This window comes from Vidua macroura, chromosome 9, assembly GCF_024509145.1.
Source record: "Vidua macroura isolate BioBank_ID:100142 chromosome 9, ASM2450914v1, whole genome shotgun sequence".
Taxonomy (NCBI): domain Eukaryota; kingdom Metazoa; phylum Chordata; class Aves; order Passeriformes; family Viduidae; genus Vidua; species Vidua macroura.
This window is the reverse complement of record NC_071579.1, coordinates 10,257,434-10,282,418: the sequence shown is the minus strand read 5'-3', so window position 1 is coordinate 10,282,418 and position 24,985 is coordinate 10,257,434. Positions and strand designations below refer to the sequence as shown.

General features: G+C 36.0%; 1 protein-coding gene across 2 annotated transcripts in view; it reads left to right on the top strand.

The window, feature by feature from the left end:
- DENND1B (DENN domain containing 1B) overlaps positions 1-24,985 on the top strand; it is a 154,547-nt gene that overhangs the window by 94,272 nt on the left and 35,290 nt on the right. For both annotated transcript variants that reach the window (XM_053985040.1, XM_053985041.1), the window contains 4 exons: positions 2,337-2,437; positions 7,943-7,988; positions 9,502-9,603; positions 17,772-17,897. In XM_053985040.1, coding sequence (XP_053841015.1) covers positions 2,337-2,437; positions 7,943-7,988; positions 9,502-9,603; positions 17,772-17,897 — 375 coding nt within the window. The remainder of the gene's footprint in view (positions 1-2,336; positions 2,438-7,942; positions 7,989-9,501; positions 9,604-17,771; positions 17,898-24,985) is intronic.

Below are 24,985 nucleotides of genomic sequence, written 5' to 3'. Positions count from 1 at the left end.
AGTTAATAAAACTTCAGATATTTTTAAGGAATTGCATACTTCCTTTGTTAAAGTGAGAATTAAAATATAACAGACATGCATAAGATAGGAGAATTTCTTCATGCAAATAGTATAGTCATCTTAATTCATAATTTAAGGATGCCTATTAAGAGGAGGAGGAGGCGGCTGTATACATCAGGGGATATCCTGTATAACTGTATGCTCATCTTTAGTTCAGCCTCTTATTGAGATACATGAAATGCTGATTCTTCTATAGGTTGTTGTGGTTTGAAATTTATATACTGTGTACAAAAGTATGTGGACATAATAATTAATAATGCCATATCCTTTCTGAGTGAAAGAGCAAAAAGCACGATGCTAAGCTGGACTGTGCTGTCAGTAGTGTTAGTTCAACTACACAGAGAGATAATATGGAAATAAACCTCATAAATCCCACTGTGTAGAAGAGGGAGAAGGTACTCATTTATTTCTTCCCCCAAATCAATTCATAGTAGCAACCTAATAATTATTAAAATACCCATTATGATAAGTCCAAAATGAGAGTAATTGGGGAAGTGTGGTGTAAAGCTAAGAAAGGAGATGTTAATCTGCAAGGAAGAGTTTAAATAGGGAATTATGATATCCTTGGCTTTCTGCTGTGTAGCTGTCAGGCTCGGGCAGCTCGCTGGTCAATAGTGACATTCTGTGTGTCAGTGAGCAGAGTCTCCTGATACCTTAACCTGCAGTTCACACATTACTGAAGCTCCAACTGTCGAATATTCAAGTCCCTTGGTACCACTGCAGCTTCCAGACTCTCCTGACTGGCTCATGTTTCATTCTTTGGCAATTTGCCCTAATGATATCCCTCAGGAGCTTTCAGGCCCTCTTCTTTTCCATATTTAATCGTGTTATATTAATCTGAGGGCTGAGCAAACTAGGCTGCACAAATTGTAATTGTCTGTGATTTCTGCTGCAATGGTCTTTATAACGGCTTTTTTTTCATTTTTAGTGTAAAAAATACGTGTACAAAATTGTAGTGTAATTTTTTATTTACAAGTCTAAATGTCCAAGACAGCCAGGACATGAACACTTTAAATGCTGATCTGTTCCACAAAAAGGGTTGTTTTTTTCCCCTTTTGTTTTTTTTGCAAGTTTTAGCACTTGCTGTATGGGCAGGATTTACATTTTATTTTTTGCTCTTTGTTTTGTTACTGTGAAAGTTCATGTCTAATGAACACTGCTATTATCAAGTTAAACTCGGGTAGTAATATTGTTGTGATATAAAGCATTAAGACAGCCTCTTCTATTCCGTCAGCTTGGTAACTTCTATGTTACAGGGCATTCTCTTAAATTTTTTTTCCCTTTTTCTATGAGGTTTGTAGTGCTACATAGGATGGATATAGGTTACCTTGTTTTGAACAGTCTGGATTTTTTCTCATTCTGGTATAACTCTATGCATGGATAATAAAATAAAGAAATTTGAGAGACTTCCTTATAGCAAAGATAGGTCAAATTTGAATTCTTTACATATTGCAAGATTATTTTGTTCACTTGTGGAATGAACTTGGCCCCATTTCTAATGAATTCCATACTTACTTGTTTCTTTGTTTTGGGGGTAAAGTGGTGGTTGTGGTGGTTTTGTGTTTGTTTTAGAAAACCAGAGATATCCATTTTGAGTGGTAAGCAGTTTGTAGCACTTCCTTTCTTGGTCAAGGGGTCCTTCATTTTCCATGATCCTTGTGCCAGGCTTGGAAGTCTCTGCTTTGGGAAGGGAGTTTTGGAAAATTGTAATTAAGTTCCTTTGCTGTTACAGGGAATATTCACTTCAGATTTTTTTTTTTTTTTTTTGAGATAGTTTTGAAATCAAGATAGTGACACAAACAGGAGTTAATCCTGCTTCTGAGTTTAATGCTGTTCTGTGGCTTCATGCAGCTTCAGATCAATTCCAGTTAAAAATAGCAGAAATTGGGACCAGAAAACTCCCCTGAGTGTTTTGCACTCAGTGGAGCCAAGTGAAACTGGGGTGCACTTGAGTCCTATGTGTTCATGGCAGTACTCATGTTTGACCACGACTGCATCAAGTAATTCATGATTATTTCCTTTTTTCCAAGGGAATAGATGAGCAGGGAGGGCTAACTTGTTAGCCTGACTTCTTGCAGATGTTGTGCTTGTACACATACATTAGAGTTCTTTGTGGATGTGTTTTGGCAATTCTGAGTAATTTACAAAATTATATAATAGGTGGTTTGGGGAGTTTAAGATTCTTGCATGTCTAAAGTTAATTTAAGATTTTGTATTTTCTTTTTATTCATGTTTTTTTTTTGTTGCCAATTCTGTGTGTATATTTTTATTTTTAGTTAACTGCTTGTGTTCATGCGTCAGCTGCATTGTTATATCCAATGTATTGGCAACATATTTACATCCCAGTGCTTCCTCCACATCTTCTGGACTACTGCTGGTAAGATAGCTAACCTGTTACCCCCATTTCTGAGATTCTTACGTGTCTTAGAATTCTGAGTAACTGATGAAAACACTGATTGTTTAGTGTGACTAAACTTTCGGGATCCAGTTTATGAAAGCACTTAGGCACTTAGGCCAGTGCTTAAATGATGACTTGGCTAGGGATATTCCAGCATGCCTTGATATGGTGTTTGAATTAGTATCTTGAATTACAGTGCTGATTGCGATTAGTGCAGCATTTAGAATCCTGTTTTAAGAACTGTTTCTGTTTTATTGTTTAGAGAATTCATTCAATAATTTAAATGCAAACATGTTACAGTTTTCTTCTATTTAGCTTTTAAGTTGAAACGTGTTATACTTATAGAAGCATTCAAAAAAACCCTGATCATTGTTTCCAGAATCAGATGTTAGTATTCATCAGTGATTTACTATTTGTGTTTTAACTCAGCCAGGCTCAGGATTCTAGCCAACGCCTTCCCAAAACAGCTTAAAAACTCCTTTTGGGACTCCAAAATTTTTGTAATAAGCATTCTGCTTCTCCTGATGGGTTTCTCTTCACATGACAGACTTTGTGGTTTTGGCATATTTTTAAGTTGAACAAGAATCACTTTTTGATTCACTTATGATCCTTCAAGGGGATGGTGTTTCCACATGCCTGTTTCACAATTTCTTGCTTTTATTCAGAATAGTGGCAGAGATAACAAATGAGAGTTTCCATTTTCCATTTAAGCAAGAATATCCATCCCTGGAGATTTTCACTTTACCTAGACCCTCTGGGTCTGTTATGGAAAAATGAACCATTTCAAGCTGTTTTAGAGATTGTCAATTATTATTATTATATATAAAAACTGAGACCCAGCCAGATACTTACTGAGCTAAGTCTGTGTTTTCTTCATAGAAATGAATTATGCTTAAATGTTTGCTGGGCTTTTTGTTGTTGGTTTTGGTTTGGGTTTTTCCCCCCTCAAACCTATGAATGTGTTGGTGTTCTACTGAACTCCATCCAGTCTACTGAAATTTTGTTTTCAAACAAATTCTCGCTATGTTTCCTTAAGTGTCTTTTGTAGTTTTTCCTGAAATTCACAATATTTGTCCATGGTATATACTTTTTCTGTGGTAATTCTTACAATTCATGTGTATTTTGTTTTAAAAATGACCCCAAATTTTCTTCTCCAACTCCTCCTTTTACTTGTAAGTACAGCTAAGTCTTTCTTCTTTAATGATAGTTTTCTTTTAAAGAAACGGTCCTAATTGTTTCTCCTCCTGCCTTTGATAAAATGCACCAAAATGGGGTAGAACTTGGGTGTGTTTTAGTTTTTGTAGTACTTGAGCTTCCACCCAGAACCTTTGTAATTTTTCAGATCATCCAAAAATGCTGTTCTCAGAAGGCAGATGAACATCTTTATGCAAGCTGTACCCTGTAGAGTGCATCTTGAATATGAGAAGATTTTTTTTTTAAATTTCCCCTTCTAAGTCCAGATAATGTTTCCAGAAATAACAATGTTAGATGCTGTACACAGCTCCATGTGATGATGATAATAGTTGGGATTCTAGGTCACTGTGGCATGACCTGAGAATTTTTTTTACTCATTAAAAAGAAGCATGGAGTTTCTTAAACTTGTAAAATTCATTTATATCCTTTATTCTTTTTCACAGTAGTACAATAGAGTGGAGAAAAAAGTTCTCCTGTTTTAGAGATGTTCAAAAGGAAACAAAGTTCATGAAAAGAAATGCACAACTAATGAATTTATCACAGTAACTGTAATTCAGACCTTTTGACTGAGATTTTTGTGCATTTACATTTCTCTTTCTGTTCATCTGAATGGTTCTTTTGTGAGACAGGTTGGAAAAGTGTAATAAAAACATATAAATGACTTAGCTTTCCTCATGTTCTGGTGTATTAACAGTAAATAAATGTTCTCCTCATAGGTATATAATATATCAGGTTAAAGAGCCTTGATGAATTCTTGAGGCCAAAGTTTGTAGTAGGCCTGACCTAGTTTGCAGTCCAACAGGATCATGCCAATTTAAAATTAATAAAAGAATGCAAAAGTTTTTTTGCATACTTTTGTTTTTTATGTCATTTTGATAAGCAGAGTTCATTTTATAAAAGTGCCATTTTAGCTCAACATGCATTTTCATACCTAGAAATTTCATTGTCACTGTTTCCCTTGGGCTTCTTGGAATGTCTTCTATGAACTCTCATTTTCTTAGTGTTGTTCTGAAATGGCATTCAAATATATGAAGTAGTAATTTGTTCATTCTGTGGTAGTAAGGCTGTTTTAAACAAAGATAAAATACATTTAAATCTATCAATTTAAAGATAAGCCTGATTCTGTAACTTTTTTTTTGCACAATGATCATATAGCATATTTTGAGAGAAATACACTTTTTTTTTCTGCTAGTTGGACTAAGAATCTTCATAATATCATAAAGATAAAGGATGCAATTCTTTGGGGTTAGAATTTGGTCATAAAGTGCCTAGCTGGTACATTTTGTAAGCAAGAAAAAAGAAGACTGTATCTTTGAGCAAAACAAGGCCATATTAAAATTATTTCAATACTTCCACTTGCCTTTTTAATTAAACAAAATCTGTTAATTTTTATCCTGCTGCCTGATTTAGAGGCTGGATTTAGACCTAATGTAAGAGATGATGCTGGAGTAGCCCAAAGCAGAGGGTCAGTGTGGACTGCACCACCCTCAGGACTGGCCAGGCTGTGAGTGCCGAGCTCCAGGGTGAGGACAGGGTGTCTGTTTATGGACTTCAGGAGCGCTGCTTTACGCCCATGCAGCTCAACTCGGCCTTGACTGCCGTTATGGGAGCTCCAGTGGGAGAATTGGAGTGACCATCCAAAAAAGGAGATGTAAGAAATTTCTTTTTCTAGAAGATAGCAAAATATAGGCTGAGAAAGTAATATTCATTGTAGCTGCAGCAAAAAATCCGTGGCACAGTTAATAAAAAATTGGGTTTTAAATTATGTTATAAAAATTGATTTCTTTTCTACATTTAAGTAAGTAAAAGGAGAATGTTGCACTCAGTGGAGTGGGTGGTTGGTTTTCAAGAAAACTCTTTAAAAAATTAAGTTTGAACATTGATACAATAATTATATTTGAATAAAATTAATTTTTGTGAAGAAGAAAGCTAATTTCATGAAATTTTGGTCTAATATCTTGGCAAACGAAATCACCGATATTAGAATATGTGCCAGTTTTGTCTGTTGATGATAAAGCATCTGTTATATTGGTGCTCTGTTGAGAATGTAATGCAATCAGAAAATTCAAGTTACTCTTGCAATAGGTCTTTATGAGATTTGGTCTCTTCTGAATTAGGATATACATATGCCTGTTTTCATGAGAATGGGGCAATTATTTTCCAATTAACTTGGATGTTTTACATAACATAGTAATTATTTTGGGCAGTGATACTACTGATTGATATTTTTGGTGATAACGTGTATAAGCAAGAGAAAAACTCTATAGCAGCTCCCAGTAGTATCATAGTAAGCAATTTCATGTGCATGTTACAGTCCTCTGCTGTTAAGACTTCAGAATCCAGCAGTAATAAAATTACTTTTTGCTGAAAACAATTAAATTGACTTTCCATGCCTGCAGTTTTTATTTCATCCATTTTCAAGATGTGCTTTGTACCTTTATTCTGTTAACTTCAAAATTGAAATGGTGTAGCTGTTGCTTTGTTCTGTAGAGAAAAGAGCTGCATGCTTCCCTTTTTAATAGCAGATTTATTAATGGAGCAAATCATCAGCTATCTTAAGTCAGCACAGGCGTGGTGAAGCTACTGGCACAGTGTTGATGTATGAGAAAACAAGTGTGCATAAAATCCATACATGACATAGCACTTGTTTTCACTCTAGTTTTGCCTGTTCACATTATTTGCAACACTGAGATATCCTGATATGAGGAGCCTGAGGATGTTTTGCTGCATATTCTGCAGCAGAATTCTCAGTTACGTGTCAGCCATAATCATTCTAATTGGCTTAGTTAAATATGTTACATAGTACAAAGCATTCTTTAAACTATAGAGTGGTTTAAAGCTGTTTAAATCCTCTCTGAATATATATGGATGTCTGCTCTGGAGTGACACTGATTTACAACTCCATTTAATTTGTGTTTAGTTCACAAAGATATAAGGATTAGCCTGGATGAAGTCATCAGGAAGTGCTAAATTTTGTCAGTATTGGGCTAAGAAAAAGATGTGTGGAAAAATAGAGGCTTCTTTTCCTTTTTGGAAGCCCCATTGCCTAGGAACCTTAAGCCATGACAGTTTTCAATTCCAGCAAACCTATATTTTGATGTCATAGACACCGTGAAGTCTTGTTAGGGCCTCAGGCTGGGTTTTTGGTTTTGTTTGTTGGTTTTTGATTGGATATTTTTTTGCATTGATCCTCTCCTGTGGGACATTGTTAATGAGAGCAATTGGCTAATCCATAGGGTGTACAGATTTTTCTAAAATGGGCTCTAGCTGTAGGCAGGTGAGAATTGCTTTTTGTGGTCCCAGAGGTGGGACCAAATGGATGAGACCACATGAACTGATGCAGTGAAACCTTGCCCCATCCTTGGGAAGTCAGTCACCAATCAGTCAGTGCCACTGTGATCAAATTATTGCCATGAGAGAAATTACTGTGTGTGAGTTGTGTACCTTTGTATGTCATCTTGCCCTCCATTATTTTTCAGGGATTATTTTTATTTTGGTTTTTTTTTTCCTCTGTGGTCTGTTAGTGATTCATTTCCCATTGAATTGCCTAAACCAGCCTGTCAGTTGCTCACTTCTCCGGAGTGAATATTATTAGTAATCTCACAGTACCCAAAAGTCTCATGGTGACTGTTGGAGGTTTTTTCATGCAGTGCTGGACACTGAGTATATTCTTGGTCAGATATTGCCAGAACAGAAGATTGTAGGAAACCATGATAAATCAGCCTAGTTCAGTTTCTTGCTTGCATACTGCAGGAGGTCTTACTGCAGCGGCTTTGTGTGGATATTTGTTCTATTTGGAGAGTATAGTTCCTTGTCTTATGGAAATTGGAAAGGAGTTTATTATCTTGAGTTAAATAGGATATTATACAGCTTCTAAAGGCTTGCCAGGGGAGGGTTTCAGAACCAAAACTGTTGGTAATGATGTTTGTATTGCACTGCGGTGATGGTAAGTGGGACCATGTCCTCCAGTTGGTGTTTTAAAACCAGCCCACTTGGGGAACATCTGCTGGCTTAGCTCAGTGTGGTCATTATTGGAACTAGGTCTGGATGAAAAGCTGTGGTGCCTCCTTGCTCATGCCTCATAGTTTACAGCAGCATCCTTTGTTTTGTCATCATGTTTACTGCAGAGTAAAACAAAATTTTCCTTGTCTAGTAAACATTCCTGTAGCAACTGTGTTCATTTAATACTGTATTGAACAGTGACTGTCTACTATGTCTTATGTGCCAAGATTTAAAATACTCCATTAGTGTTGTACTTAAAACTTGATGTTTTCCACTCCTTTTCTTCAGTGCACCGATGCCTTATCTAATTGGTGTCCACTTAAGCTTGATAGAGGTAAGTTTACTGTACTCTTTAGTGTACTGGAAGGTGCATGAGGTGTGTGTGTGCCATAAAAAATTTTTATGGAACTGCTTTAGAAAAAAAGCATGCAGAATTACAAAATTTAAGCTTCATATGCTTTACTAAGTAAAAAATGTCTCTCATTGAAATCTTACTTTTGAAGTGTTTTATGAAGACATGTAGCTCTACATCATGATTTTCTCTGTTTTACTAAAATTTCAGTGGTAGCTATTTTCCTGCCTTTTAGTACTTTAGCAACAGGTTTTCCCAGTAATGAATAAAAATTTATTTTTCAGGAACAGGTAAAATTTATTTTGGAGTCACTGTCACTCAGATTTCATCATTATTGTGATTTCCCAGATAATTTCTGCACTTGTCCCTCTGAAAATTTGAATCTAACCTCCATCCCATAACATTTCTAACTACTAATTTAGAAATGAGTATTTTTTGCCAAAAAACAAGAGGTAGCTTTTACAGATTTGAACATAAAGCAACACAGTAGAACTCACCTGACTGGTACATAATAGCTGGGTAAGAAATAGTCTTCCATAACCATTTGATTATGCTGTGAAGCCTACATGTGCCATCTGATTATCATGCAGAGTAGATAATTGATTTGGGAACATTATTTGATTTGCACTTCTGCTAAAGCAGTTTCCAAGGATCAATTCACATCTGCTAAGGTGATGAGGTGGGTTCTTCCCTGAGCCACCAGCACTTTTGTTTTTCCAAAAAAAGGCCTTCTCCATAATCTATGCTTCTCAACTCCAGGCACAGCCTTCTGTGCTCCCAAATCATTATGACCTGCATGCATCAGTCATAATATCTTGATTAGGATGCTTTTTCTTATTCAGTAAGGAAATAATGGACCTGAAAGATCTGCCCTGAAAAAAGAAGTCAGTTCCTTCAGGAATTATTTTCTGCACTGCATTGTTATGTATTATTGTAGGATCATACAGAAAAGAGTTCTATCCCTTTTTCCTGAAAGGAACAAATTGTTTAATTCTTAGCTGCTAGACAAGTACACTGATGAAAAAGCATTTTATCCATTCTTCTGTGGTAATAGAAGGCATCACATGCTTGGTGCTTACATAAACCTGCAAATAATTGTACTTTTTTCTGGTTTTCATCTGATTATATGATTAACATGCTATTTGATTGTCACAAATAGGAGAGAATGAACAAGGTATGTGTAGTTCCAATATATATTTATCCAATATATATTTATCCAGTATATCACTGCATTCTGTATAAATCTCAGTTTTCAGGAATTCCTTTCAGAGATTATTAATATAACTTCAGTGTTTGAAGAATATAAAGTATTGTTAAAAGCTACTCTGAATGCTGTATCTAATTCACAAATCCTACATCTCAAGCTCCAGCTGCTTTTTGCCATTACTGTCCTTTGTATAAAATCATCATTTGTAATTTAGCACAGTATAAGAAAAATGTACTTCAGGAAGACACCGTAGTAAATTGTTTTTCCAATTTTTTTTCTTCCTAACAGAGAGTAAAAAATAGATCACTGGAGGATGTGGTTTTGCTAAATGTTGACACAAACACTCTAGAAACCCCTTTTAATGACCTGAGCAACCTACCCGGTGAAGTGGTGAGTCTTAGACATTTCATTCTTTCTGTCTTATATAGGTGCTTGAATTACTCATAATTATTTTTACCTCGTTTTGCTAACTGCTGTAAAAGGAATAAGGGGGTGAAAAGCACCTAGTGCAGACCCCTATATTTGAGATTTTTACCTTTTTGACAGCTGAGGAGACGTTGAATGGAACATCATATTCCTTATTGTAAAAGTAGGATCATAATTATAAAGCTAGCTGCATTCATTAGGCAGAGCTGCTTTAAACGCAAGAGTCTCTTCATCTCATCTTAATCATTATATTACAAAGTAGGCATTTCTGTCTGCCTAGTGGCATGTCTTGCAAAAGAACGAGAGAGTTTTTGAAGGCAAAAAGAAGAAGGGGGCCAATTATCGGCTTCTGCTTCCCTGCCACCTGCCAGCGCTTTCCTTTTAATTAATGATCTGATGGCACTGGTCAATATAATAAGAAATGCTTGTACAGTTGGGGTCAGAAAATTCAGGCTTTGATCTTCTTCAACTTTGTGAAACATTTATTTGTTTTCTCTAAATTATTTCAGTTTTATTTTAATCTCTTCTATCCTGCTGAGGGCTGTGTGAATGAAAACCTATACTGTTTGTCATTTGCTTTGGCAGAGCAAAGACTGCTTACTTAGAATTCTATTTGTAAATTAAACTGCAAACCCAGTTTGTCATAAAAGACATCTGATCCTTTTGAAATGACGAAAGCTGTCTTTTGTCTGTAAAGGATGATAAATTAAGTGCCAGTTCTTTCTGGACTTTGATCTTGCAGAGGGTGCCCCCCCGCTTTTTTTGCCTTTTTTTCTTTTTTTATTGCCTATAGGAGAACATACTCTGTATATCATTTTAAACAGTCACAAAATTCACTTATCTTGTTTTTCCCAGTAGAGCTCTAAAAGAATATAATTGTGAAACCACTGTTTTCATTATTCAATTAAAGATGCACAAGCTGTCACAAATAGTTGTCAAGACAAAGAATTTTATATCAAAAAATGAAATCAAAGAGTTACATTTTCTGAAATTGTAAATCATAAAATAACCCTGTCGTAATCAAAGTAAGATCCTATGGTGGCATACTGTGTCTTATGTTACTGTTGATAATTTGTATATATTTAGTACAATAGAAGTCAAACTCTTGATGATAGTATTCGTGACACTGCCCTTTGATTTTAATGATCTAAAAATAAGTCTAAACATTTTTATAGATCATCTGGTCAGTCTTTGGACTCAGTATCAACTGTAGTTCAGAAATGTAAAAGACTATAAAAACTATTGTGATGTTCTGTGGTTTACATTAGTGTATCTATACTTAAATTGGTATATTTTTGTGATGTTTTGTGATTTACATATGCATGGATACATGCACAAAGATATATACAGTAACTTTGACTGTACTCTGTCATTTGAGAGTATAAGAAGTAAAGAAAGAGTAATTTCCTGGTGTGTCAGGAGCGTTAACTGGACTTCCAGTGAGTGAATAGGGTTAATGTTATAATGTCATAAAGGCCTGCATGCCAAATAATAGCTGGATGTGGAATTGAGAATTAGGAATCATATTCCATGAGATACTGGAGTTGCAGCTGGAGGTCCTTTGAACAGCCAAAATGGATCTCTGTGCAATAAGAGGCACTTGTCATGTGTTTTACAGGTGCTTATCAAAATGATGTCTAAACAAGCAGGCTAGCATGAAGGAAATAGGGATACAGATCTTCCTACTTCTAGAAGTGTATTTTCTCCCAGAATATATGCATGTTATTACTGCAAATCTTAATGTAGGTTATCCAAGTGTACAGGCTACAGGCTAGACTTATAATATTTTTCCATATTTAATATAAAACCAAAAAACCAGTGTTCTGTGCAAAATATACTTGCAGAACTTGAGGATTTTATACTGAAGCTTTTAATTTGAATAATCCTATCTCTTACTTCAATCTGTAAGGCACTTTAATTAAACATTTGGTGGAATGCATATACAATTGTAGTTGGAAAACCTGGAAACAAAAGGCACAGGGCTGTGTTTGGTTCATAAGGTTACAGAATGTTTGTCCTCCTTTTGCATTCATGAGGGGCAGTGCAGCTGCTGACATCTTGGGGAAAAGTATAAGACACAGGAGTGTAGAGTCAAAATGGTGAGTCAGGCTTAAAACATTAAAGGGAATGTCAAAGATACATGTGTAAAGCATTTTAACTTGTATAGAAAAACCTCATAAGCATACATACAAAAGTAGTAAAACTTCTGATGAAAAAATATAATGAGTACCTCTGAAAGGCATTAAAATAGAATGAAGAACTGAAAATATCAAAGAAGTTGTAGTCTTACTGTCCCTTTCAAAAATTGATTCCAGGTTGGTTAACAGCCTAACAAAAGAAATGCAGTATTTTCCAAGTTTTCTAAAATTGTTTCTTGTGTCCAGAGGGAACAGAGTAATTATTTTCTTGATCAATAAGCCTGATGATGTCCTCACAGCATAGGTATTTAATGGTTTACCCATGTATATACGCTCTGATCGTGGATTTTTTCTGGATAAATTTAAGATTGAAAGAAACATTATTCTATGGCGTTGTCTAATAAACTGTATAATAAATTAACTGAGATTTAAAGGCATTTTTAAATCATTCACTTAAGCATTTAAATTATAGGTACAGGCTAGATGACTTTCCATGCATGTGAACTCTATTATTCTGTCAGACTGACCAGTGGTCTTGACTGTTCAAAGGTCAGTGGTCACAGTTGTCCTGAATTACCAGTCCTTTTTTCATGAGGACCCTCTGCTGCGTTGCATGCTGTAATCTTCTTAATGGCTTCATTCCAATATTCACACATAATATTTTAGATTTATTGACTGTTAGAAATACTACCATGCCAGTAGCAGTTCCGCTACTCCTAAGGTATTTAAAATTGGAAGAATAAATCAGGGCAAGACTTTCAGGAATCCTTTGTTTTCTTGGAAGGGGGAAAGCCCCTCTTTTTTCACTCTTCTGACAAGAAAGCTTGTTTTTAAATTTCATCATTTCACTGTGAATTTGTCTATTATTTTTAATTAAAAAAAAAAAAAGTAAGGAGCTACTTCTCTGGGAGTAAATTTCCTAATATAATAATACTGAGATCACCACTTTAATAATATAAGGCATTAGAAGAACATTTGTGACCACAGAAATTGAAATTTATACATTTTGGGCCTGACCCTCCAATACCTGCTTGCACTTAACTCTGACATAAAGACTTCTCCTTTGCTCAGGAGTGAACACTTTCCCAAACAGCTTGCAGAATTGACAGCATCACTTCTAGCAACCAAGTCTTAATGACTTGAAATCATAGATTGAGCAGAACCTTTATAAATATGATCTTCAGAAAACAACAGACTTTATAGTCTTTTAGCTTCTTCTGTGGTTGTTAAATATTGTCAACTGCAAAAGCTACAGAACTGTTGAAAGATGTGTAGTGTTTGTACTGCCTGGTACCTATACACTGTGATGCAGTACAGAATCTAAACTGGACTTTAGAACTTTAGTTTTGAAATTCCTAAAGTCAGAGGATTTTAACAACATAAATTTGGCATATGAATATTACTGTTCTAAAAGTAGCATTTGAGAAGTAGGCTGTAATTCATGTAGAAAATTGGTTACTTTATGCAGTGATTACTGGGAGTGCAAATTATTTTGTAAAATATGGTGATTAATAGTATTATAAAGAAATTAAAGTCAATGTATAATAGTGCAATTAAATTTTTTTTGCAAAATATAAATAGCATAATTTATGATTTTTTTTCCATCAGAAAATAGCCAAAAATATTACTAATATATTTTAGAAACTCAGAGCAGTCAGCAGTATTATGAAGCGACTGTTTATTGTGAATAAGTACTTAGAGTTGAGATTCTGTTGAACCTTCTAAAACCTAGTTTTAGAAGCTAGAATATGAGATTGAAAAGTACAAGTTTTGAAAACATTTGCATTTAAGTAGTTGTTTTTTGTCTAAATGACAAAATTTTGATTAAATACTGGAGGTCTCCCTGAGGCCTAATCCTCTGCATGTAGATAATAAAATCTATAGAAGCCCTTTACTAGAAATAGTGATTTAAATATCAGACTCTGGTTTGTTTTGAGGTTCTTGTTTTGTTCCTTTTCTCTGTGATCTTGTCTTATTTTCTTGTTTTTGAGAGTGACCTTCTACTTACTTTTATAGTGGTATCATCTGACAGAGAACAGCAAAAAGTAGTTTAAAACATAAAAAGTGTTGCTAATACCAGAGAAATAACTGGATTTATTTTTTCAGAGATCTAATAGTCATTTGGAGCTCGAGTGTGTGGTTCTGTATTTCTCAGACAACAAACATAATTCTTCTATATGTGTTTATATGTGATTCTTCTATTCACATGGATATTGAAGAGATATTAGTCATGTTTTTTGTCTATCAGATATTTAGATATTAGGAGACCTAGAAAGGATGTATGGGTAACCATTTAAATAAATGATACTTTTTGTTTCAATGACCAACGCAGTATGTTTCTGCATTTTAGATATGCTTAATTACACATCAGTCTCATTTGTATCTTTGAAAAACTATTGTATTGTTTTAAACCTTCCTGAAGTTCTGATTGCTCTTCACTGGCAGTGTTTAGCAGTCCAATGAAGTCACCTTCCTATGAGAACCAGTTGCTAGGAGAAGATAAAAACAGTTTGCTTCTAGTGTAAATTAATAATACCATTTCTGCAGTGGATCACTGGTGTCTTTCAGAAATAAATTTTAACAGCATTCTAACCCCTGCAGTTTGTTGCTTGCAGTTCTTTATTTTTAAACTTCGTAAAAGGCTATTTCTACAGGAGAGATACGCAGAAACAAAGTTTGGCATTCTTAATCATAGTTAGGTAGATGGATTAAAATATAAAAAATATGTTATATAAACTATATATGAGGAAAAGATTTTTATACAGATGCTGCTTGCTATTTTTTTTGCTTGGTGTCAGAATCATGTAATTTTAAAATAATTTTGAGTGCAGTTAATGATGTCACTCAAAGGGGTCTCACATTTCCTTGGTTTGAGGTGCATAGATCTAAGCAATCACAATCCTGCTGCGTACCAGGTCCTTCCAAGGAGTTCAGTGACCCCTGTCTCTTACCTATGTCTGCTATCCTGGCTATAATAACTGCATGATCAGTCTGTCTTTGATTCAGATGTGGAACTGGAAGAATTTGATATCAGCCTATCCAAGTGTGGCTTAGCCCTGACTAAGCACTGTCCTCTGCTTGCATGTTCACTGGCCTCAGCTTGGAGGAAGCCAAGCAGGTCCCAAGGGTATAGTAAAAAAGGCACCCCCAATGGGAAGAAATGATGATGTCTGGCTCCAGATCAGAAGGCTGAAGGATAGCTTTATTAAAACTATACTATATTACATTAATATACTATTTAAAGAGATACTATACTATTCTACATACTTACTTCTTACTTACCTATCAACTAACTAACTCATGACTCTCTGCTGAGAGCCCGAGCCACAGCTGGATCCCATTGGTCACTGAACCCAAACACCCTTCACCAGAATCCAACCCAGCAATCACTGCAGGTAAACAATCTCCATACCACATTCCACATGGGGAAAACAAAGGAGCAGAGATAAAGTTATCTCTTCTTCTCTCTGTGCTTCTCCTGAGAGACGAAATTATGTCTCTCTGTCCAGAGAATGTGAATGTCACACAAGGGCTCTTCAGATGTGCTGCAGCCAGGGTCCTGCTGGGGACAGCAGGCACATCAGGGCTGTGCCTCACAGGCTCACATGATCTCTGCAGGCTTCTTCTTAAGAGCAGCCCCTGGTTCTTCTGCAGAACAATCTGATGGAACTTTTCTTGCCTTTAAGCATTGCCCCCTGAGAGAAGCAGGAGTTGGAGGAGCTTACTTTGAACTCTGGCATTGCCTTTCTGAGGCTCAAACTCCCTCCAGGACAGCACACAAAGATGTGTGTCTGTCCAGAGCGCCTGCCTCCAAACTGCCAGCCCATTGAGGGTCTTAATATTGCTGAGCTAATAACACACCAGTATGGCAGCAGAGCAGGAGATTGGTTGTTTTCTACTGTTTTTTAAACATATTTTTTGCCTAAAGCATCCTGTTAATCAAATTTACAATAGGGTGCTTAGGGTCTGCCAGAACTGAGAAAATGAGAAAATACCTTTTTCATTCATGTTCTCCATTTGGTCATGTGTTCCCTTGGCTCTGCATTGTCTTTATCCCCTCTCTTCTCTTAACCTGTCTTACCATCTGCCATAATTTCCTCAAAATCATAAGGTATAATTTAGAAGAATGTAGTTATAAAAGAATGTAGAGACTTTTCTACCCTTTCCCTCCCTTACATTTAGAAGATGCTTTGCCTGTCTTGACAGAGACAAAATTTTAATGGTGACAGTTCTTGTTGAATTAATGTTATTGCTTTTATTTTAGTCAGACTGTGCTACTGTCTGTGGGCAGGTCTTCCTTGTATGCATTTATTTTCCCCACAACAAAATCTTATTTTTTACAACTGTAAAACAATCATACAATACAGAACAAAAGAAAAAAAATCAAACCACAAAACCAAGCCATGCATTTATTTTTTCAACCTCGAACTTCTTAACTGGTTTTTGTACTTGGACTTGTAGGTTTTTTTTTCCTTTTGAGGTGTAAGGCAAGAACGCAAATGAGCCTTGGTGTGTGCTTTCCATGGGCTAAACGAATCAGGCTCTAAACTTTTATCTAGATCTGTGGAGCTTGGATATAAATTGAAAAGATCACAGCTATGGGGAAAAGACCCATACTGTAAAGGCCTTTCTGCATAGATTATGAACATCATAACTCAATAATTTTTTTTCCAAACTATAGTTATAATTGGACCCAATGGGGGTCTCTCTCTTTGATCAGATCACAGTAACTGTGACTTTACACTGGAAAATGTCACTACTGTGAAGGTTTATCACCTGTAGAGCTGGTCTTTTCTCTGATGCCATGTTCAGTTCTCATTAGCATTATTCAAAGTTTAGTTGTTAATTAGGTTGACACTTCAATTACAATCATCATCTACAAGAGCAGTCAGGGCTGCTTGCATAAAGAAACAAAAAGATACTCATTCTTGCATATATTTCCAAAAGAATGAAAGCTATTTTGGTGATAAGTTTGTATTTATAATATTCCTTTTAAAGAGTAGCTCAGAATGTTACTTTATTTAGGGACTTAAATAATGCTCTGTTGTGTATGTTGCAATACAAAGGGATGTAGAAATGTGTATTCTATGTAAATAGAGTTGACTTATTTTCCAGGTGTCCCTCATGATGGAAATTAGGAGAGTATAGACTATATCTGTGTATAATTCCACATATCTTGTAATAATTCCAGAATTACATGATTTTCCTCCAAAGTATGTTGAAGTAACAGTTACTTAAATTAAAACTTTGCCACTTCCTTTTTTTCTTTTTCTCTAATTCTGTCTAACCAGAACAGTTATTTGCCAAGTAAAAAAGACAAACCTCCTTTAAAAAGTCAAGCACTATAATCAGAATGGGGTTTTTTTTCTTCTAAACTGCAGACACTTCCTAATTACTGTTTGGGTTTTTTTTTTTTTCTTTCTTTCACATTTATCTTCAAGGACAATTTTGGCAGTGTTAGACTGAATTTACAAAAGTCTTTTCTCAACTATTTGACTGTGGTAGCAGGTACTCCCATGTTGCATGGGAAATGATATCAGATAGGAATTTGACCTAAAATAAGAGATATTCCTTGGCACTGACTAGTAAGTGACCATTAAGAGTCCTTAAAAATAAACCTTCATAGCTTAAATAAAACAGATCCAACTGTCTACGTTCAAGCAAGTAAATACATCTTATGCTGGAACAAAAATCTGCAATAAAGTGACTCACATGCATTTTACTGTAAAATAATTAAGCTTATTTATGTCAAGAGGCCTTGGGAAAAAAAAGAGAGCATAAACCAATCTGCATTAGCACTCTACCATCATCCCCTGCCTTCATTTCAATTAACAGACCAGCAGGTGCTCCTTGCAGTTAAAAAGATAAGCTATCAAGGAGGAGGATGAATTTTTGGCTGACCTATAGACACTATGGTTTGCCTGCTGATTGGGTTCATACCTCTCTGTACCAATTTCTGAGGTGTTAATTTAACTGTTCCACTCTGTCACGCAGGTCTCGGCCTTGAAAAATAAACTGAAAAAGCAGTCGACAGCTACGGGCAACGGAGTGGCCAAGGCCTTCCTTCGGGCACAGGCAGCACTCTTCGGTTCCTACAGAGATGCACTGAGATACAAACCAGTAAGATGGCTTCCCTCTTGGTTTTTTTTCCCTGAATTTATAGGAGCATGGTCTCATTCTTTCAAGGAAAATGTGAAGTGTTTTATTCCGGTCTGGAATAGTCTGTTTCGAATCTTATTCTGTGCTAAGGAATTGGAAGATACCACCATCTCTCGACAGTGAATTGAACTGAAAAATACTCATCCAAAGTCAGCTATTTTCTTATTTGTATCAGTTTTATTCTTTTTTATCTGATTCTAATAAAATCAGATTTTATTAGTGAAGCTGCTCACACACAGCTCACATGGTTTAATGTGGTGAAGAACTGAAGGGGCTGTGCCTTTCAGACTTAATAGTTTTTCCAGAGGTTCTGCTGTATTGGAGGGCAGAAGCTTCTTTCCTCGCAGAAGCCAGATATGAGTCAAACATGCATCTCTCCTATTATACATGTATCTTGATTACACTTGGAAGACAGGAGAAATGAAAACCCATTTCATCTCATCAGAACCTCAGAATTTGTATTTTTCATATTTTGCTGATATTATTAATTAAACATAATAATGTTTTATGAGCTTTCATAGTGTCTAAATAATGAGGGTGGCACATACTGAATTGGAGATAATTTATTAGAAAAAACTTAGAGATTAATTTCATCCATTAATCCAGATTATTTTTCTTGCAAACTACTGGTAGTAGTTGGCTTGATTAAATGCACTGAGATGACATTTGGTGAATCGAATTCCAAGGATCAGATGTTTGGTTTGTCTGATGGACTCAGATAAATTCAGATTTGACAGGAGAAAATCATCCTCACATCAAGTTAGTAAAACTGGTAGGTGTGTAGAACATGGGTGGATGTTTGTTTGGGGGGTGAGAAGAGCTCTCTAAGGAGCTATGGTATTCCTTGATGGGAATGGATAGGATAGTTATTAATTCCAGAAAAGGGCTTTACTGGAGGGAACTTTAAAATACAGTTTGGCCCTTGGGTCTTCCTTCTCCCCAAGTGGTTCTCTTCCATGTAGTCTTTTGTGCCGTGGGCATTTTGCAGAGCAGCTGCCAGTGCCACTGAGAGCCACTGTTGTGAGAGGGCAGGTAACCTGTGCAGACATGCAGTTATGTGCAGCTTTAGTTCACCTGCTGGTGTTTAGCAGTTCTCTTACAATATGGAAATCCCACTTGCATTCCATACAGAAAGGCCTGCACCTGTTTTAGAAATCACTGGATTTCAACACGCTGCTTGTTTCAATGAAACAAATCAGATAGTTATCCTTTATTCCATAGTGCCATCACCTGAATGTAATTCATTCCTTAGTCTAAAGGTGAGGACACTAGTCCATGCCAACTCATGGCAGCTTGCAGTAAGAGCTGTTAAGTCAAAAAGAGTCTTTTGGACACTTCAGATATGTGCAAACAGAAGGATGTCAGTCTGCTTGATGTCCTTAGCTCTATTCTGACCAGAAATAAGCTTCTGTCAGTCCTTTGTTTTGGTAACTGTGGAACTGAGTGTGCAAGTTCTTTAGCATCCTGGCTAGCATCTCTTTTGAAATGAGCTCTCCTTTTAACTGATTCCCATTTAATTTCAGTTTAGCTGTTGGCATGTCTGAGATCTCCATTTGCACTGTATTGGAAACAGTGCACTGTGCATCATTTCAACTGGCAAACATTTGTCAAAATGACCTTTGAAGCCTTTCTTTCTGCATTATTTTCTTTTGCAGATTTGTCTGGTTTTGGCTCCACTGATTGCATATAGGAGAAGATATTTATGAAACCATTGTGGCCTGATTATTTTTTTTTTAAAGACAAGTTATTTCAGAATATCTTAGCGGGCAGAAGTCTGCTGGCAAATACTAGCATATCTTGGATTGATATCAAGTTGTCCAAAGACAAAGCATATTTAAAAATAAATAAAACCCTCTTGTAACTGTTATTTTGAGCTGTGTTCACAGCTTAACTAATAATCTTAACTAATTCAGTATTTCACGGAATTTTTGTTGTGAAAGAAAAACTTAATTTGCTCTGGATTAGTAGAAATTAAGAAGATTTTCACATGATTATTCAACTCACTCTGCATTTGCCTTTTCCTTTGTGAATTAGAAAGCTGAAAAAATCAAATCACACTTGGCTGTATTAGGAATATTTGTCAAGAGTCTCAAAGTTTGATAACTGCTATCGCAAAAAAAAAATACTTCCCTTTGTTTTGGAGTCTGTGGTGCCAGGTCTAATAAGGTAATTTCAAGCACAGCTACAGCTTAATTTACATTCTTTCAGGAACTCAATTAGTATTTGTGTAGAAAGTTTGTAGGGGTAATACTTAAATGAAAATATTTTCCATATAGATTTGAAATACTTTTGCTATAAATAAACTTGTATTTTCAAAATCAAGAGCTGAGGTGTTTTGGGGTACTGTTCTGAGGATCACCAACCTCCTGGTGAAAAATAAAATAATGTATTTGGACAGTTATCAATTGGTTGAAAGTTGAAAAATAGTCTAAGTGAACTATTTTCCTTGCAACAGTTCGTCCTGTATGATTTCAACTTGAAACATGAAACAACTGTCATTAATATTCACTTTGAGTAAAGAACAGCTTTAATAGTGTCTGTACTCATCCAACACTTCACTCCAAACGCTGTTCATCACACTGAACACTCATTCTGTGCAACTGTTTGTTTGCAGCACAGGACAGATTCTCCCTGGTATAGCAATATGTCTTGGACAAACGTCTAGCAATTATTGGAAAAAATGATTGGTGAAAGGCAAAATGGGAATCTTCAGGGGTCTTGCAGAGAGTTCGTGGGCCTCCAAAGGACCATATGGAAAATCTGACTACTCCAATACAGACAGGAAACATGACATGTAATAGAGAAAGTTTATAGTATTTTTGTACATATTAAATGATAATGAAACAATCCAGTAAAAGAAAAGAAGAAATAGCTGTTTTTTCTGATTTAATCATTACTAAATTAGCCTGTCACATTGATGTAACTGTTAAAAGTACTTTTTAATATGCTACACTTTACATTAGCAAATATTGTATAATAGGAGTGGATGTGTAGAGCAGAGCAGCCCAGCAAGTGCTAAGGACCCGACATTCACACAGTGTGCATTTCTGAACTGGGGTTCTGATGCTAGGCTGGTGTTGAATGCTGGATACCCATGACTAGCTGGAACTCTGCTTTAGTTTAATCCAGAAGGAATTCACAATGGTATGTGCGGATGACTGAAAAAATTTCCTCTGTGTCATTTGATAAATGACCTAAAAATAATCCAGAAAAAAGTCTTATCAGTGGAATGGTGAGTTATAATGGTTTTGTATATGGTCTCCTTCACATAGAGGACTGCAATCCATTTTGAGACATTGTTTACTTTGGATGCTCACAACTTGGCCTTGAACCTTGTGGTGCTCCTAATTTTTTTTGTGAAGTCCAGCTTTTGGGGATTTCTCCTGGATAACAGTGCATGTTCCATGTTTCAGAACTGAAGGCATAGGTGGGGCATAGACACAAATAGGGCAGTTGTGAAGTTTGCGTTCGTGTCATTTTGTTATCAGGGTATGTGTGACGCTCTGTTTTTCCCAGCAATTTTACTTTACACCTTCTTCCTGCATGTACATGGGCAGATGAGGGCAAAGACATGTTTTTCATAAATCATATGAAGTATGGTCAGCTAATAAAATAATATGTAACGTAATGAATTCTTAAAAAGAATTCTATTGTCTGTCCCAGTCTATGTCTGGAGAGGGAGTGGTAGATAAGAGAACAGAGAAGGAGTTGAAAAATACTGAATATAACAATATTTACTATGATAGAGAATAATTTCTGCTCTTTTGGGGATAAAGGCCTTGAAGTTCTCAGTGTTAAAAGAAACAAACTCACAACAGCTTTGTTTCAAGTTGTAATGGCTGTAACATCACTCATCAGAAATGAAATGAAGAGCAAAGGCTGCTGGCTTGCTCTGGGATGCTCAGCAGTAGGAGTTCGGGGTGGGCAGAATAACCTTCATGGTGAAGATGGCACAACCTGTCAGACCTCTCTTTAATCAACTGTTACCCTGGATGCTTTGGGCCAGTACTGACATGCAGTGACATCAGCTGTCCAACAGATGTTGTATTCAATGTACAATGAATCAGAATAATATAAAAAAATAAATAAAATTTATATTGGAAAAAAATTGAGATTCAGAATGCACCTGAATTATTTGAGCATGAGGAGATAGTAAATGATTCTAACTGAGTTTCAAAATGACAGATATATCTTGAAGTAGGCATTGACTTGTTTACCTTTCCCCCAAGAGTTAGGTATAAAAAGTACAGCAGCGTACAGAAACAGTAATGAAATGGCAGAACAACCCTTTGTAATACCTGTTATGACTATTTATTTGATTTCCCTAAGAATTCTATTTTACATACTGAAAACCATACTAGTTTTTGGTGTGAAGGACTGTTATTGCTCCTTTTTTGAATGTAGATACTGTGTTAATAGGAGTAGGTTTTAGGTATAATTTAACTGTAAGAAATATCAGTATATCTGAATCTTGTTGGGGTTTTTTGCTGATTGCAAGAAATTTACATATTTTGGAAAAAATTTGTTTGTAAATGGTACCTCCCTGAGAAGAATCACAGCACATGCTCAGTTACCCCTTGGCTTTTATCTCTTAATGTCATGACAGAAATTTTTAAGAGGAATTTTAATATCAAAAGGAAACTATATTAATTGTTGCAATAGAACTAATAGTTCGTATGAGTCATGCTAGAGTGAGGCAATGTTTTCTGCAATAAAAAAGTATTTTTACTTCTTGTTCAAGTTAAATATCTCTAGATTTAGAAAGCACAAACACACCTTCTGATCTAGGGGTTTTCATTCCTTTTCCAATGATCACACTGGTTTAGCTCAGTTTTCATGTTCCATTGAGGTCTGTATAAATAGCTTGCTTAAAATGTGAACGTAACTTAGACTAAGAAATTCCTGCTGTGTGTGGCAAGCTATGAAAGGGGAAGAAAATTCTATAGCAACTGTTGTTAGAAGGACAGATATCATGTTTGGGCATAGATTGTTTGGTGTGAGTATTAGCTGTCTACTTTTCAGTACAGAGTCCCCACTGGGTTTAGATCGAATTTGTTTTCAAAGTACATTGTGGATCAATACAACAGGGGCCAGTTGATGGCTGAGCAGTTAAATATCAGTGCAACATTCCTCCAAAACTCAGTTTCTAGAGGTAGTCAGCTGTATTTGCTGAAAAAAGAATGTTACAAGCTTTATGTATGAAAACACTGAGAGCTAGTTTTGTTTATAGTGATTTGATAATTCACTTGTTAAATAGCACTTCAAAAGGCTTTGTGTTTGCAGTAATAATCTTAAAGATTTGGAAAACAATTTTGTTGGTGAGAACCTTGAACAAATAAAAGAACTAGGAGTTAATTGTGTTATTTAATGCAATTTCATTAAAGTTACTACAGATACCCTGAGAAAGCTTCCATGTGGAATTTCTGCAGGTTTCAACAGAGTTTCTCATTTTCATGTGCTGAACAGGTAGGAGCTTTAAGCCTACTCAAATTTTTAAATCAGTCTCACAGTCAGCAGGTTGAAATAATATCTATGACCTTTGGATGTGAACTCCTTATAGAATTAAATAAATTTTCAGCAAAGAAATAGCTTTGGTTTTTTTGTGTTTGAACTGTGCTGATAAGGGAACAGATGCACTAGTGCGTGCATTCTTACTAGGTATCTGAAACATTCAGTGATTAAAGGAAAGTATTTGGGAAAATATTACAGCCATGCACTAAAAAAGAGTGTTGAACTATCATTTCCTGGTGTTCTCTTAGAAGGCTCCACCACGAGAAGTGCCATCAGGAGAACTGGCTGGCTGCTCTCTTTTCCCTGGCTGGTGTGAAAGGGCAAACATGCCTGTTTTCTCTCCTGTAGGGAGATAACCTCTTCTTTTTCATCTATCCCAAGAGAACTGGGAGACTGGCACAGGGAAGCATAGCTTAGGTTTTAGGTTTTCTTTTATTAAATAGTTTATTTTGAAAATATTTTCTCTCTTTATTCCTAAATTTAATGTTTCCTAGTATCTCATGAGCCATCATCTAGTTGGAGCTGCACTCCTACAAAGCGTCTGTATTTCCAGAAGTGCTTTCTTTGTGTAAAACCAAAACCAAATAATTAAATAAATATTATATATATGTGTGTGTATGTATATGTGTATATATAGGGAGTTCTTTTAATTTGCTGCCTTGAAATTTCTTGGAAGAGTAACAGAACTGAGAAGAGAGTCTGCCCTCAGGAGCACTATGTCTTATACCACCATGTCTCACTGGAGACTGTTCCATTTGTTTTGATGCACTTTGATTTGCTAAGTAGCTTGGGGTCATCTTCTTAAGACAAGAGTCTTTAGGAGCTCAAGAACAGCTAATGCAAAGTGGGTCAGGAAGGCAGTGCCATTTAAAGTGCCATGAATATTTCAGGCTGTTTGGCAGATCTGGCATGTCCTGCATGTGTACAATGTTCACCAGTTATTGTGGGATGGGTAGGGGGGAATAACTTGAGTGGTTCTGGAGATTTGATGGACACAGTGCTGTGTATTGTACTGAGCTGGGTTTGTGTTCCAGAGCACTCCAACTACTCTGGGACAGGGCGAGGATTGTGCAAATCTAAGGCTCTAGTTCTTCCAGTGAGAGAACTTTTCTAAAATCAGAGCTTCCATAAAGAACTAAGGATGCAAGATTTGTTGTACTTAAATACTTTGCTGAGTTGTAAAGAAAATAAAGACTTGGAAAGAGGGAAGGTTTTGATACTATAAGAACAGATTTTAAAATGACATCACAGTGTTTTTACTGCAACATTCCCTTAGGTCACACTTGAACCATTTAAAAACAAGGTGTAAGGAACAGTTGAAAATGATTTACAGCTGCTCCAGCAAACTCAAGTAAGTCTCCTGGAGAAAGTGCTTGGTGACACTCTGGAAGCACCTCCCTGCAGTCAGCTGGAATGATGGGCAAATGCCGAAGTGCCATGTGCCGTTGGAGTTAAACAGGGCTAGGAGCACAAAGCTGGGGTGATCATGGCCATTAATAAATTTGTCTTTAAAGTGGCTGGAGCTGTTGTGAAGATCA